At 36.8% G+C, this 17184-nt stretch overlaps 1 protein-coding gene across 2 annotated transcripts; it reads left to right on the top strand.

The window, feature by feature from the left end:
• Positions 1 to 79: 79 nt before the first annotated feature.
• Positions 80 to 15732, top strand: cpsf6 (cleavage and polyadenylation specific factor 6). Of its 2 annotated transcripts, XM_067428409.1 has the most exons (11): positions 80 to 213; positions 1752 to 1961; positions 3511 to 3614; positions 4285 to 4430; positions 4553 to 4723; positions 5396 to 5885; positions 6856 to 6960; positions 7540 to 7670; positions 8419 to 8572; positions 9088 to 9289; positions 15334 to 15732. In XM_067428409.1, exons 1-10 carry the CDS (start codon positions 154 to 156, stop codon positions 9275 to 9277), a joined length of 1761 nt encoding a protein of 586 aa, XP_067284510.1. In that variant the 5' UTR covers positions 80 to 153; the 3' UTR covers positions 9278 to 9289; positions 15334 to 15732. The 2 variants fall into 2 exon arrangements, with proteins under 2 accessions (XP_067284510.1, XP_067284512.1); XM_067428411.1 differs by lacking the exon at positions 6856 to 6960 and having other exon boundaries at positions 7540 to 7655.
• Positions 15733 to 17184: the final 1452 nt, after the last annotated feature.

Here is a 17184-nt window from a genome sequence, read left to right as displayed (position 1 = left end):
AGAGAACGACATTCACCCGGCCTTTTATTTTGAAATTGTGTATCGCTCATCAGACATGAGTCGTTTAGTGGGGGGAGTTTCTGACTTCACGTATAGGCGTCTGTTCTTCTCGCGCAGTTAGAGCACAGAGGAGGAGGAGGAGGGAAACAGAAAATGGCGGACGGTGTTGACCACATCGATATTTACGCTGATGTAGAAGAAGAATTTAATCAGGTTGGGTTTACTTTAAACATCTACATTAGCTTAATAATAAATAGCTTATGTGTTGCACGTACTGATTAAAGATAGACCCATAAGAACATGCATCTCTCTCTCTGGGGAATTAGGCCGTCTGCTAACTATAGCATCTAGCTATCGAGCCGCGTTTGTGTATACGCTAATATAGAGGTTAAAATAGGTGTATCTTATAAGTAGTTATCTACCAAAATAATTTCTGTTCTGTGTTAGTATTTGCATTTGCAATGCTTGTTTGTGGTGCGAGACGAACTCTATGCTTCGCGTGCGTTCATTGTTTGTGATCTCGTGCAACTACTGCAGGCCTAGCGCGAGGCACAGTAACGCGTCAAGTGGGCAGAACAGATTAATAGTTATAATTTAATAAATGTGACATCAGACGTGTTCACGCAGTGTCAAACAGTCTTAAGTTGAGCAGGTAACCTGTAGAAAGTTTTATTTTCCCACAGACGTGACATTTTAATAAAATGCATTGGTTTCGGAAGCAGGATTTCAAATTTTAAGGAATCAAGATTGATCACAAGATTTATTTATTTGCTTTATGGTTGACTCATTATGTGTTTTAAAAGATGTTTAATGTTTTCACAAAGGGACCATATTTAGATTATTGTTTTTATTTAATAACTTATTTTTTATTTAAATTTCTTTTCTGTTTATTGATATCTGCAATACTGTAAATTATGCTTTATTTCTTACAATGTAGGTCACATCAGGGTTGTTTTTTTTTAAACTCAACTAAATTTTTAACCATTATTACCATGTAACATTTTTCTGAAATGTGTTGTGTTGACGTGTCATGTAATTTTCACAGTCACAAATTAAAAATGAATATCATTAGGATTGTCAATTTAAAAGTAAATGGTTACACATTTATTTCTTATATGGAAATTATTGTTGTCCATATAAAAATCACAAAATTGAGAGCATGATTAAATAAATTAAAGCTTTTATAAATTAAAAAGAAATGCATACAAATTGTTAATACATACATCATGCATTATTTTACAAGTGTCTATTTTAGTAAATTACATTTTTTTTTTAAATCCATATTTCTAAAAGCATTTTGTCCCTAAAACATGTCATCTGGTATCCATATCTTGATTTGAAATTGGGCAGTTCCACTGACAAGTTTAATTAGTTAAAGGACACCATTCAAGTTTGTTACTGTGAAGCCCATTGTATGGTTTTGTTTCAGAATTGTTCAAATATTTAACTATTTTAGAACCACTATTAAAGTGTTAATAGCTGTTGTCATTTGGTATGATTCCCCTATGTTCTTAATTGTTGCTATGTCACTTTTTTTTTTTTAAACGTTTATTTAACCAGGCAAGTTACTTAAAAACAAGTCACATCATGGGGCACATCCAGTAAAAAATTCACAAAACAGTGAAAGATTTCCGTTAGTGACCCCTCATATTTCTCAAACATCAGACTTCACATTATATGATGTGTTTTACAAAAATATTTATATTTAATTGCTTATTTGTCAACTGCTCATTTGTCATTCCCTTAAACAGGAATCAGATTATCCTGTCCATGAGCAGATTGACCTGTATGATGATGTCATCTCGCCATCTGCCAACAACGGGGACGCTCCCGAGGACCGAGATTACCTGGATAACCTGCCTGCACCTGGAGGCAATGAGGGCTCCAAAGGAGCACCGCCAAATGTCGTCTACACCTACACTGGCAAAAGAATCGCTCTGTACATAGGAAACCTCACATGGGTTAGTCTCGTACCTCTTTACTAACAAAATATCTACATGGGTGTCGGAGCAAATAAAAAGTGGGTGGGTCCTCTCTCAGATAATTTTTTTACTGGAGTAACGTTAATGCCATATTTACATTAAATACAAGTATACCACCGTTCACTAAACAGCGAGACAACTTCGGCCAGACAAAATTACAGAAATCACTGAGTTATGTACCATGGCTATGGTGTAGGGGTAAGACGCATGCCATCACGTTTAGACGTAAATCTATCGGTTGGTTCAAATCCGCCTTTTGCTGAACTTTGTCAACCTTTTCCCACACATATCAGATCGGAAAGGCATTTATTTTCAATAAAAATGGAGAAAATATTAGAAAAGTGAAAATTAAGCGTCTAACGTGTTTAATACGCGTTTCTTGGTTATTGGCATGTAAACAGACGTGCTGAATTAGAGACAATAAGTGTTTTGTATTTTATAATATGTACAAGTGGTCAAAAGTTTGGCATTATTTGTATTTTTTATTATTAAAATTTAAGAGGAATGTTTTCTATTTGAATAAGTTATGAAATGTAATTTATTCCTGTGATCAAAGCTGAATGTATCATCATTACTCCAGTCTTCAGTGTCACATGATCCTTCAGAAATCATTCTATGATAATTTGAGTCTCAAAAAAACATTTCTTATCGATGTTAAAAACAATTGTGCTGCTTCATATATTTGTGGAAACCAGTATATTCTATCATGGTTTAATTATCAAACAATATCGCCTCTGGTCCTCACTTTTGGCCACTACTCAATGTATATAAAAATAATATTCATGGGTCCACATAAGTGGTGCACATCCACGACCAAAATAAAAAGATGCGCTTCATAAATAATGCCACCTTCACATGCTATCGGAAAATTTCAACTTCTGACGCCATGATTACGAGCTCATCCCATTTAAATTTCGACTCGGGAGGGCGTTCATATACAATTTATTAACTAGGAAACTAGTATTTGTGATAATTCAGATAACACTTGAAGGCAGTGTATGTTTAGACCATTTATTTGCTCACCAACATGGCTGACAGCTGTTCATGCACAATCATTGTTTTAGATCGACTAACTGGAAAACTGTATAAGATTTCCACTTGAACTGAATGCATAATAAATCTGCCGGTTTCAGAGAAAAACGCAAAACTTTGACATTCACTGATGAGCTTCACTCAGCAGTGCTTAAACCGATAGTGCATATACTTCCTGCCAACCCGCCAACATAAAAGATGCGGATTTTAGGTTTGATAAATGTTAAATTCATATAAAAAGATTATTTATATATATATCATTGTATTTTCTTAACTATAAATTTTTTTTTTTTTAACAAATGTATTGTTTATTAATTAAAAAAACTAATTAAATAGTGCAGTAATGCTATTTGTAATTAATTCATTTTTTATAGTTCTATTTAATGGCTCACACTGTGCAGTGAGAACCAGACTGAAAAACTTGTGCACCCCTAATAATAATATTATTTTCTGATAATAGTTTTCAGATTGTAATGTTGTGCTTTTGTCTTTACAGTGGACCACTGATGAAGATTTGACAGATGCTATTCGCTCCATAGGCATCAATGATGTGCTAGAGATAAAGTTTTTTGAGAACAGAGCAAATGGCCAGTCAAAGGGGTAAGTCAACACTCTCGCATAGATTTATTAGTGTACATACTGTTTTGGCTTCCAACTGCTTTTGTAGTTATTAACAACACACTGGTTGTCCTCTATCTTTTTGAAACAGTGGTTTGGAGTGATTAATAGGATGTTTTTTAGACTCTTCATATATATTTGCAGAATGGATGAACATCCTCTGTGATTTACACAGTATGTCTCTTTGTTAGCTGAACTTGCACCTGCATAACATTATTAAGCTCTTCTTTTGGCCTTCAGTATATGGGTAACAAAGATTGCACAATGAGACTCGAGGTCTCGCCTTAGCTGAACTTGCACCTGCATAATAGTAATCACTTCTTTGTCCTTCAGCATGTGATAAATGTTTCAAAACAGACCATGCCACTAGTAGGGAGTAGCTAGAAGATTTGATAACGGGATGAGCTAATTAAAAAGAGTTTGAAAGTACCCAGGTGTATGTTTTTGGGTAGGATGTCTGAAGATGGGGGCAAATAGCTTTAAATGAGGACATTATTCAAAATCAAAAATAGTATAAAATGTCTCTGCCTTTTCTCTTTGTCGTCTCATCAATAAACTCTAAGCTTTGGAAATTGGAGCTCTTACTCAAGTGATTTCTTGCAAAGAGAATATTTTCTCCATGACAGCTACTCATCCGCTCTGTGCTCAACAGGTTTGCGCTGGTCTGCGTGGGTTCAGATTCCTCGTCCAGGAAGCTGATGGATCTGCTCTCTAAACGGGAGCTGCATGGACAAAACCCAATTGTCACTCCTTGCAACAAACAGTCACTCAGCCAGTTTGAGATGCAGTCCCGAAAAAGTAATTCGCAGATGATTCAACCTTTTCCATTTACACAAATTTATTGACTGTACATGGTTTGGTCGGCTCACTATTGTGTGTGTGTGCTGAAACTGTTGGAAAATCTATTTTTGGCCACCCAGGCACACAGTCAGGACAGATGTCCGGAGAGGGGAAGGCTGGACCTCCAGGAGGAGGTCGCAGTGGCTTTCCTCTCGGCAGGGGTCGTGGACGCTTTCCGGGCCAACCTGGCCCTGGTGGAGACCGCTTCCCTGGACCTGTTGGACCTGGTGGACCTCCGCCACACTTTCCAGGTACCAATCTCAAAATCAAGGTCCTAAACTGAGATTTGTGAGAGAACTACAAGGGGTTTGAAAGTTTATGAAATGTTAATAATTGACCATATGACAGCAGAAAATCAATCATTAAAATAATCATCTGTCAAAATAAAGCAAAATTAATAAAAAGTTATAGCTGCAGTCTAACTTTTTGGTTTAAAAATGATCCGAAATCAATTTGTGTAGATGCTGCAGGTGGTGGATCGTTTGTGGCCTCTTCTTACAGCATCTGGAATGTATTTAAACTTTTGATTTCGGCTTGTAATCCAGAAAGTTAAAAACGACAACCATCAGTGACAACTGGTGCATTGATAGACAAACCCACACACACCTCACAGCATTAGATTCTTTTGCGCTGAGAAGCCGAAGCACAACCCACGTAAAGGATAACTGCAAATAACTGAAATTTCAGGGTTCAAACAGAGAGGGCGACAGAGACGTAAAACTGTAGCTGTAAACATTTTTTAAATAAGATCAAAAAAACTTCAGCTGCATGTAATTTTACTGGTACATCATTGAAATATTAACTTAAAATCTCAGGGGTACTTCCAAGAAAATATTTTGGGTTGAGAAAATGGTTTGGGAATCCCTGCTCTACTTTTCTTCCACAGTCTTTTATCGAAATGCAAATTGTCAATCCTCTTGCAGGTATGCAAGGACCACCACGCCCTCCCTCTGGCCCGCCTGGGCCTCCAGGACCCCCTGGCCCCCCTCCACCTGGACAAGGTCTGCCGCCGCCTCTCGGAGGACCTCCTCACAGAGGAGACCGCCCTCCTCCACCTGTCCTTTTTCCTGGTCAGTTTGGTCAACCTCCAATGGGTCCGATGCCTCCTGGCCCGCCCCCACCAGGATACGGGCCTCCCCCAGGTCCCCCTCCACCTCAACAAGGTCCACCTCCTCCTGGACCCTTCCCACCCCGTCCCCCTGGGCCCTTAGGACCACCGCTTGGCCTCGCACCTCCACCTCACATGCAGGGACCCCCACCTGGAGGTCCGCCACCGGCTCCTCATGTCAATCCAGCCTTTTTCCCTCCACCTGGAAACAACAACATGCCTCCGTCCGATGGCAGGGGCCCTCCCCCCGGCGACCCCTACGGCCGCCCTCCTCCCTATGACAGAGACTACGGCCCTGGTGGCAGGTAATGAACACCTCACCTTCACTGACCTGTAATTCTCACTCTGTAACGAGATCTCAGGCCATACCTGTGAAAACTTAATTGTCCCGTTTGTTAGACTAGGGCTGCACAATTTTAATTTATTGAAAATTTTTGAATTAGGGATTTTTTTATTTTGGGTGTTTTGATTTTTTTTTTTTAAGGGTTAGTTCACCCAAAAATGAAATTGATGTCATTAATGACTCACCCTAATCCGTTTCCACCGTTCCACACCTGCAAGACCTCCGTTCCTCTTCGGAACACAGTTTAAGATATTTTATATTTAGTAAAGTGTATGCAAGTGTATGCACACTATACTGTCCAGACAGGTAACTGACTGATGACACATATGGACTACTTTAATGATGTTTTTATTCCCTTTCTGGACATGGACAGTATAGTGTGCATACAACTTGCATACGCTTTACTAAATATAAAATATCTTAAACTGTGTTTTGAAGATGAACGGAGGTCTTATGGGTTTGGATGACATTAGGGTGAGTCATTAATGACATCAATTAAATTTTTGGGTGAATTAACCCTTTAAACCAGCAGGTTTGTTGTGCTTGTAGGGCTACACAATTTAGCTAGACATTTTGGGATTGTCATAATAATAAAAATATATATATTCTTATTATTGTTATAGTTATAATTACTAAATAATAAAAATGTATAATTCTTATTATTGTTATAGTTATAATTACTAAATATTATGTAAAGCTGCTCATGTAAAAACACTGCCTATCCGCACTGAAGCATGCAGTGCATGTTTTTAACAATCTCCGCTTTTGAGTTTTGATCATCTCGCAAAGCCATATTCCAAAAAAAAAATTTTAATTAATCGTGCAGCCCTACTATATATTAACTCCAGAATTGGGCAATAATGGTAAAAAAAGAAAAGGTGAAATGTATAGCTTCAAACTGACCCTGAATTTCCTTTCTGGCCTTTCTTCAGTAACTTCAGACCCCCTGTAATATGTGGCTTTGAGCCCTGGATAAACGAGGGGTTGGTTGATGTGAAAAACTCTGGCCAGCACTTGCACAATACAAGTGATCAAGGGTTAGTGATGTAACCGTCCGCTGAGACCAGGATCCCTAAATGGGACCTTCGTTTCAGGCTTGAGTGTTGAGTGTGCGGCATTTCTGCAGTGATTTTTCTACTAGTGATGCACCGAAACAGAAAACGAAATCCAAATATAAAGTGACTAATTGAACTTTATGCTGTTCAGGGTCTCGTGTTCTCAGGTGATGAATGAGTCCTAGTAAAGTTCTTCTGCAATTTTCTTTTTATTTCTTTTTATTTAAATATTGCTACAATATTTTTGGTCATGGTAAAATGCATCCCCACACTTTTTCCATTTTGTGTTCACAAACTAGATGCTTACACAATTACAAAACTATTATTTTGGCCCTCCAAAAAAATGTTTGGTTTCAGCCAAAACCGTTTTTCTCACCGTTTCGGCTGAATATATTTTCTTGGCGAGATTTTGGTGCATTGCTAATTTAACGTGATGCAATATGATTCAGCATTAACAGCACTGCTGCACTTTGTGTGAAATTGGTCCCCGGTGCATTTTGCTTTATTATGACTTATGCTTTTAGTTTGCGTATCTTAATGCAACTGCTTTTTCTCTTTTAGGGACATGGATGCGTCTCGCACTCCTCTGAGCGAAGCAGAGTTTGAGGAGATCATGAATCGTAACCGAGCCATTTCCAGCAGCGCGATCTCGAGGGCTGTGTCGGATGCGAGCGCAGGTGCGAACATGATTGGTTTGTATAGTGGTAATTCAATTGTTTCCAAGTTATTTGAAATAAATTCTAGTTATAAGAAGGCTTCTTTTGTAGTAGAGGCAGTTCCAGACCTTCTTTGTCATCATGCCACCTTTTGTCAAATTCCAATAACTGTTGAACATACTGGACTGCACTTTTTAAAGCTACACTGTGTGATATTTTCCCCCATCTAGCGGTGTAAAGGTATATGACCACCCAGTGAATATTAGTTTCTGTTCCTCTCCATTCTGATTTCGTTTTAACTCCTACGGTGGCCGATTTAGTCCAAGATTAACATGGCTTCCAGTTCGACCTCGTCCATGAGTGCCATCGAGTGTTAAAACGCGAAAGGCGAAGCTTGAATTTATGGGTATGTCCCTCTTTGGCTAATGTACTTTCAAGATGGAGGGGCAACATGGCAACCGGCATTCGAACCCCTCACCCGTATGTATTTTCAATGGCATATTATAAACTTACGAGAATACTTTATTACTTGAAAGAAGTAAATATACATTAATGAGCACATATATTTTTGAAAGAACTAAGCGTTTTTAGCTAAGAATAAACTAACAAAGTTACACAGTGTAGCTTTATTGTAAATAGTCAATGTTTCTATTCAGAAATGACTATTTAATATATCCTGAATGTATTTTAGAATTGTCTAGTATAAATGCTAAATGTCTCAATGTGTTTAGTTATTCATGTTCTCACCATGAACATGGCATTAAAAAAAAAATCTATTTTGCAGCTGATTACGGCAGTGCTATAGAGACTCTTGTGACGGCCATCTCTCTGATCAAGCAGTCGAAGGTTTCCGCTGATGATCGCTGTAAGGTTCTCATCAGCTCACTGCAGGATTGCTTGCATGGAATTGAATCCAAATCCTATGGATCTGTGTCGAGGTAAAGATCTTGTGGATCTGCATGGTATTTTTGTGTTTGGTGTGAATGATAATTCATATTTTTTGCATGAGCTTTCTTTTGATGTGTGTGTTAGACCATGTTTTGCTGATGTAACCAACACCATGAGGCCAGGTAAAAACCGTAAGGATGGGAACCAAATAGAATTGAATAGGCGTTCTCAGTTCAGTTCTGAAAGTTGTGCAAGCCTGGTAAAATTTACCAATAATATCAGAGCCTACGGTCTAGTTCATATGTGCACAGGTATTTTTTTATATAAACTGAGTTGTTTAAAAAGGATTTTTCAAAAGTTTGATATCAATGACTGGATACGTCGTTGGATGAATTTTGGATGAGCAAAAGTTGACCTACCAAGTTTTTTTCATGTTTGTTCAGTCAAATCCAGATGGATAATATGCAGTCCTTCCTGTTTTTTTGTTCTTGTTGAAAGTTTTTTAAATTATTGCGTGCATTTCATTTGCAACAATTATATTCATTCTCTTTGATTATTTTTACAGCAGGCGGGAAAGGTCCAGGGAGAGGGACCACAGTCGTTCTCGTGAGAAGAACCGTAGGCACAAGTCTCGCAGCCGAGATCGGCACGAGGACTATTACCGGGAACGTAGCCGCGAGAGAGACCGCCATCGCGAGCGAGACCGTGACCGCGAAAGAGACAGAGAACGTGAGCGGGAGTACCGCCATCGTTAGTTCAAAAGGAAGGTGTGTATACTGTTTGTTTGTCTGTCTGTCTTTTGTCTTTTTCCCCTTTTCCTTCAGGATTGAGATGTGCTTGCATCTTATCCTGCAGAGGTTGGGATATCACAGGTAGGTGATCAGAACAGGTGAGTCATTAAACCTACAATGTGACCACAAGTACTGTCATTTTCCCTACGTCTAATCTATTTTTTTTTCTCTTTTATTTTATGTATGTAGCATGATCTGAGTACTCTGATCCTTTAAATTTGTGTACCGGGTCTTGAAGCCATTTAATGTGCAATATCAGCTCCAGCAACTATAAACTGTCCGGCACTGTTATAGAAAAAAGCTAATTGTGTTGCGCATGATCCAGTTTGTTTTTGGAGGGATTTTATGTGTATTGAAATGTTAAAAAACAATGCCTTTCATAAGCTATTGCACTTAAGTAACTGTCCATTTTAGCTTATTGAGATATGCTGCAAGTTATAAGACTATGCCAGTTTTGTTTATGTAATTGTAACTTTATATGAGGTCAAACAGAGCCTCTCACACTGTGACTAATTGTGTGCACAAAAATTGAAATTCATGCTGTATTGCATGTCTTTAGGGTTGCAATTATGAAATATAAATTCCACCTGTAATCATAAATGTGAAGAGAAATTGGTTGTAGTTGGATGAGAGAAAATGAATGTTTGTGTCCCACATTGAAACATTTACTGATTTCAGTGAATGAGCGAAATCATGTTTCTCAGGTTGTGCATTGACATTCCTGTAGGCAGATTTGATATTGACAGAAGTTTTTCTAGTGTTTAGTTCCTCATTGACCTGAATGATGTGAAAAACAAACAAATGAATGGAGTCAAATTGATCTGCTTCGGCACTTAAATGCGTTTACTGTAGTCTTATGTCAGGTTGAGTTGTGCATGCCTGGTCTAGGCCGTATCAAATTGTCATGTTGTGCTTTATTTAGTCTTGAACATCTGTACAGTATAAATTTCAGACAAAACATTCTGAATGTCTTATGTCAGAACAAGTTAAATGTCTTTCACTGTGAAGGTTATTTCAGACGTCACTTTGTGCATCCTGCTAGTATTTCTGCAAGTTTTAAAGTCATATTTGCAGGTTTTTAGTACGTTTTTTTCCATCTTAATTTCATTTCTTATTTGAATTTGACATTTTTCTCAGTTGACATCAATTCGTTTTTCATTTATTTTCCATGTTTGTTAATGTTACACCCTCTTAGATACGTCAGATAGCAGTTCTTCACCATTTACACTTGACTCATTTGTTTTAACTGTAGAATAAAACTACTGATCTGCAATGTCAGAGTGCTTCCCTATTGGGCAAATAATACAAAGTAGGTTTTTCATAATATCTCTTTCAGTGTGATTTTTATGAATGGTGAAGAACTGCTATAATTAATTTTTACGTTTAACTTTTATTTTATTCTATCGGTAAACACTCATGTTTGTAATTGTTTTTGTTTTGATTTTAATATGCAACAGGTATTTAATAAATATTTTCACAGTCAGTATTTAATTTAATGCAGCATGTCCTCACTGGTCTTAAACTTCTGACTGAGACACATAACTGTCACTGTCTCACTTGTGGCCTGTTGCTTCATAGCCCTGTGAATGTTTCCTCCAGGCTAAATTTGTTCTGTATGTAAATGCTTGGGACACCATAAAATCATGTGTGATCCATTGTGAGTGACATCACATACATTTGATTTGATGCATAGAGACGGTATCATAACTGTCCATAGACAAAATTATGAAACTAAAACTGCAACTTAAGTCTGATTTTTTTTTAGTCAATATAGGTTGTAATCATTGTAAATGCATAAACTTGAGCCCAACTACATTTGTCAGTTGTTTCATGTAATTTTGACAAGAAAAATTTCCAAATTGGTTCTGGCCTTCTAGCTGAAAGGAAAAAATGAAATTGCCAAATAATTTGTTTAGTTTTTGTTTGTTTTCCTCTGTATTATCAACTGTTAACTTAATGTACAATCTATGATTGCTAGCAACACTAATCAGGGAAAGACTATTTAGTTACAATGCCATTAGTGGCAGAATTGAGTCTTTCTTGATTCTTACACTTAATACATGCTGCTTCTCTTATGCTGGGTTCAGACTACACGATATCAATCCGATTTTGGCGCGATCCATTTGATGTAGGGTGAATGGCTATGGGCATCGCGATACAAAATCAGCACTTGGGAACATGCAACAAAATGTTGAGAAGAGGAAGAGAGTGCATTTGTAAGTCTGCTCAAGCTGCCTCATCTGTCTTTTCATGTTTATTGAAATACAGTACTTAATACAAATGCAATAGCATGTCATAAAAGCAAAATCACAACCTAAGTTATAACTTTAATTAAACTATACCTGTTTCTACCTTCATACAGCAGATATCTCTGGCTCTGAAGGGTTTTGCAACCATTTACACGAGCGATTTATAGATTATGACACCGTATGCTAATCAATAACTTAATGATAGTAACTCCACATCAGCTACATAAATTCATCCACTAACCATTCAGAAACGTCTCATTATTGTCTGACTCCGGGTTGAGCGTATGGGTGAACAGTAAGTTTTTCAGTGCATGTGTACATGAGGTAATCTCAGCTGCTAACATGAGCTCTTGAAGCCTTGTCCTCTTCTGGAAAGGGGGCGGTAGCAACAGCTTATTTGCATTTAAAGAGGCAAACTTTTTTTTTTTTTTTTTGTTCACCCTTAAAGTTTTAACAAGTTATGGCTCAAAATAGCACACAGATAAAAATATGTATAGCATGACACACTCACTCGTTCGGGACATCAAAGTTATTTTACGTCTTGTAAAAAAGGTGTTTATTCACCGATTCGATAGTCATTGTTTATGGTCTTGTTTCCAGAAATCATTCAATAATTCCGCCTTCTCAATGAAATCACGCATGTCGTCATGAGAGCGTCTAGTCTGACCGATTTCTTTTGCACGACACGAGTATAAGAGTCAAAATGGCGTTATCTTGACACAGTGACCGCAATGTAACTGAGTAAAATATTGTGTAATCTGAACCCGGCATTAAAGGCCAGTTTTAGATCAGATGAGATTGAGTAAAGATTATGCACTGCATGTGCTCCATGCGTTGATCCTTGTTACATGGAGATTTATTGGGATATTTGGCTGTAGTGCCCATTTGTATGGAGTTTATCTGTGGAAAAGATTCTCCCAGGTTATTTGTGTAGGTTTTTCTCAAGTAATGGTTTTGATATGGTATTTTCTGAACGGTTTAATCCCACTCCTTTCCTCTGTTCAGTATTGTGCTTTTTATAAGAATTTGTTTTTGTGGTAGTTAACAGGTTGTACTAATAATTGTCACTACAAACACAAACTAAACTGTGATTTATCCTTAATTCAGTGCGAGAATTTCCATGTGTTAATGTCTAGTTAAAGTAAAATTTTATATTAATGACATTTCTGTAGTAGAAATGGCTGAGAATGTGACTATAGTAAGACAGGCTAATGTTTTTAATCACATCTTCAGTATGATTTTTTTCATGTCAATTTTTCTTGTGACTAATAGAAGTTCAAAAAAAAGCAGAATTAGTTGCTGAATTATTTGTCCAACCCTGTTTACTGTAACTCCAGTGTCCACCGAATCACTAGAATCAAGCTTGTCGTTTATTTGCGGTAGTCTTCCTTTTTTGTGATCATCTCAACTATACAAACTTAGTTTCTAGGTCAAATTATGCATAAACTCAAAGGTAAAAAAATATTAATGATCATTGCATCTTAAAAATAAAAAGCTTTTTTTACGTTGAGTAATCAAATGTGATGCTTATTCTCAGAGGTACAGTGGACACTGTATATTTTGTGCTTCACAAACTGTTCTCTGTGGGGGAAATAAGATTTTTTTCTGGTGTAGCAAAAATACAGAATTCGGTTAATTTCGTGTATTTATATTTGGCTCGTTAACTGCTTTAAAGAATCTTAAATGATTGGATGATAGTATGAATCAGAGGTTAAATATGTAGTAGTTAGCCATATGTATATGACCATGAGTCATTATTTCAATGATTGATAAATTCTTTTGGCAACTAAGTTTTTTTTTATTTTTACTCCTTTTTTAGATATGAAAGATATTTGATCAGATATAGATATGAAGTCTGAATGAGCGCTAATGATCTGGATCACTTATGCTTATAGAATTGATTTACCTGTAAACTTGATTTTGTGCAACAAGCATAAAAAAAACATGAGTTAACCTTGTTTTAAGCCATAAGAGGTCATGTTTTACACCCAATGAGACAAACCAATCAGCCAATATGTCAAATCAGTATCACTATGCAGGCGTTATAAAATACAAATTGCATATGTCTAACTTCTAGGTCTAGCTTATGCAATTCAACTGAAGTTTATTCTTGTTTTCAATCATATTCAAAAGTATAATTGTTTAATCCTCATCTTGTTCCAAACCTGTATTTTCTTTTTCATTGTAATGTCCTTTCAGATCTGCTTTTGACAATACAGATGCTGATTTGTCTGAGTTTGTCATTTGATTTGTCTCGGTGGGACTAAAAGCCTTATATTTTCATATGACTTTAATACACATTTTGCCAACTGGTTAACTCTTATGAATTCCAGTTTTGATGTGAGTTATTGTGCATCTATATCCTCATATGGTTTATATTTTTGATGGAAGAATAATAGTTGCTATTGACTTAAGTAATCAGTGAAAATGAAGTATTTGCTCAGTTGTGGTGTTGATTACATGTTTCATAGTTGTGCATGCCGATGTCTATGCTTTTGTGTCATCTCTTCACACTGTTGATTCCAGGGGCTTGTGTGGTTTTAGCATTTCCAGTTATGATCACTGACTACGTTTACATGTACACCAGTAATGTGGTGATTTCCAATAATCTGAGTAAGGACTTAATTGCAGTAAGACTCCAAGTAACCACTCCAGTTTACTTACAATTTTCATTTTTCTGATTATTCAATAAGAATTGTAGTGTACAAATTAACTCTCATACTCGTCAGTTCTTTGGTATCCTTTTTTTTTGTGATATGCCTAAAATGGCCTCAATTTTCCAAGTTTTTGACTATCAATATACGGCGTTATAGGACTCCCACTAACACATTGCTTAGGACTTCATTTGGACTATAAAGGTGATTTTTCTCAATATTTAGATTGTTCTTGCACCCACAGAGTCCAGATTTTCAAATAAAATATTGTAGCTCTGCCATAGCTTATTTAGCTTTCATATGATGTTTAAAACTCAATAAAAAAAAATTTAAATTAGAAGTGGTTTTGTGATCGATATAAGCCCCGCTTCCACTGAAATTACCCGGAGCAATTTGTTCCAGGAAACTTTTTTTTTTTTTTTTCTTCAGACCAGTTGCTGTTTGCGTTTCCATCGCAGTCTAAAGCACCGTGTAGATTAGTTTGGTGAAGTAGGACTGCAGACGGCCTTCCAGTTCCCGCTGGATTTTGTCCTCCGCTTATAAGCGTAAAGCCTGAACCTCATCATCGGTCCAATGAATGATGCTAGTTAACCAAAAAAAAATCTTTTGTCGGGCAGCCCTACTGCATTATTTAACGTTTATCAACATTTCCATCAGGACCCCAAAAATGCACATGTGCACTTAGGTCGAAGTATTTTAACATTAAATGCCTATATTGCCATTTCAAATCGACTTGCACCACATTTATTATTAGTTATTAGCTTAAAATGCATACATTTCATTGCAATACGGCCTAAATCTCTTTGCATTCACATTTGAGGGTGCATGTGAACGTAGTCATTGTTCTCCCTGACTGCAGTTAATGTGCCATTGTACCTAATTCTGTGCTAATGTGAAACTAAATCACTTTTAAGTATTGCCCTTTATAATTACTATAATCAGTTTGAAAAAAATGCCCCTTAGTCTGATGCTGTTATTAAATTGACTTATCGTTTGCATGCCTGTGTATGTCTGGGACAGTCTGAGCGTGTGTAGATGTAGAGGGGAAAACAGCTGTGTGTGTTTCTGGGTTCTGTGCCCCAAAACAAACTGCCACCTTCGTTTTGACACCTTTCAGCTGAACGCAAGAGGAGGAGGAGAGACGTCAGGAGCAACGTGGACTCATCCCACAGCGTCCCGCATCGCAGAGCGCTGGACTCCGGGGACACTGCAGTTCTGTAAAATATGATATACTCACTCTTAATTCCCAACAGCTCTTGTTTTATTTTCTACTTTTATTTGGAAGTAGCTGTGTGCTAAAGTCAGTTCAGCTTTTTGACAAATTATTTGCCTGCTCATTCGAAACACAAACAACTTTCCCACTGCTATAATGTTGTAAATTGTCAGTTAGCTAGATTTGTTTTTATAGGAACTTTTTTTTTCTTTCATGTTTCTCTCCCCTTACCCCTCGTCCATATAATGTTTGTAAATGTCTTTTGCCTTGATTATTAAATAGAATCTGTGTTGTAATAAAGTGTGTACTGGGGTTGTTGCTTGTTCATAATTTAGTTTTATACCTGCATTTGGGTCACCAACATTGTTCAGAAATGCACCTTTCCCAAATTTGTCCTGTATGATGAACATATTTTTTTTTCTTTGCTTTCTATAAATGCTGTGCCTTTACCAGTTTTACCCAATTTCAAGATGTTCCATACAATTGTGTCAAATATAAAAAGAGGTGAAGTTTTATTCATGGTTAGCTTTGTCATTCATGTTCATAGTCCAAATTAATAGTCTATAGGGTTTAATTTTTAGGGTTTTCAGTGGTTTTCTTGATTGTAATTGGAACTACACAACTCAAATGTGAAATGCTGCTCTAAGTTTTGCTAGTCAGTTTACTTTTAGAACAAAATCAGTTGTGTAAATATTAATACAAAATACTCTCATTTGTAATTTCTCTGACACATGTACAGTGCTTTCTGCATGTTCATATGTGTGTATATTCAGGCCCTATTGTAATTAATGTTTGATTCTGCTAGATTTAGTATTTAAGCTTGTAATTAATGCAAATTGACTGAGACATTGTATGGATTTATATTCTCAACTTGTCTGTCACCAAAAAAACAAGGTTAAATTTTAGATCAATTGTCTCAATTTTCACTAAAAGCAATGTTTGTAATAAGCAGTGTTTGCAGCTAGTCTGTCACATGACTAAATATGCACGTTCTTTATTTTTGAAACTGAATGCATAAATAGATTTGAGGAATGCACTTGAACTATGGGGTGTGTGTCCCACTGACCGCTGTGTGCATTGGTCTGTTTGAATGACAGATAAGACTCATGTAAACTCAATTACTCCATTGAGGCCTGTGGGCTTTTATTGGCGTGTTTTAATGGTTATCAATGTAACCACAGCAAGTCCAATGTTAGTTTCTAGGGTTTTTTTTTGTTTTTGGCAACTGAATACTGGATGAACGACCATAATGGGTCCCTGTTCCCTGGACTGAATCATCTGGACTGAGAGGTAAGTCCATTGTATCGTGTGTGTGTGTGTGTATATATATATATCTTGTAAAAGTTTGTACAGCTGTATTTTTAAAAAATCTGTTTTTATAGACCCAACCATTACAGCTCTTTGAATGGGCATTTTGTTTTAATGTTGCAAATTGTAGATAACCGCTAAACGATTCGGGTCATTTCTTAGGTGTTTTCCTTTGTAGACATTTGGTGTGGTACACGCCACAATTTTTTTTATTAAATTCGTGATTAATGTGGGATACCTGATGTAATGTATTTAGTTACAATTTCAGAATATTTTTGCCAGTCAATAAATTTTTCCCACACTAGATTTGTCTTTTGTTTTCTTGTCCTGCACATGTTTTCTGTGTCTAGTGCTTGGGAATATAAACAATAATCCGACTTTTTTTTTCCCCCCTTCTGTTTTTAATCTTCGTAGTTTAAAAAGAGCTGCTTCCAGTAGTCTTGAAGC

This window comes from Pseudorasbora parva, chromosome 20, assembly GCF_024679245.1.
Source record: "Pseudorasbora parva isolate DD20220531a chromosome 20, ASM2467924v1, whole genome shotgun sequence".
Lineage (NCBI taxonomy): Eukaryota > Metazoa > Chordata > Actinopteri > Cypriniformes > Gobionidae > Pseudorasbora > Pseudorasbora parva.
The sequence above is the reverse complement of the archived record's forward strand: the minus strand, read 5'-3'. Positions and strand labels throughout refer to the sequence as shown.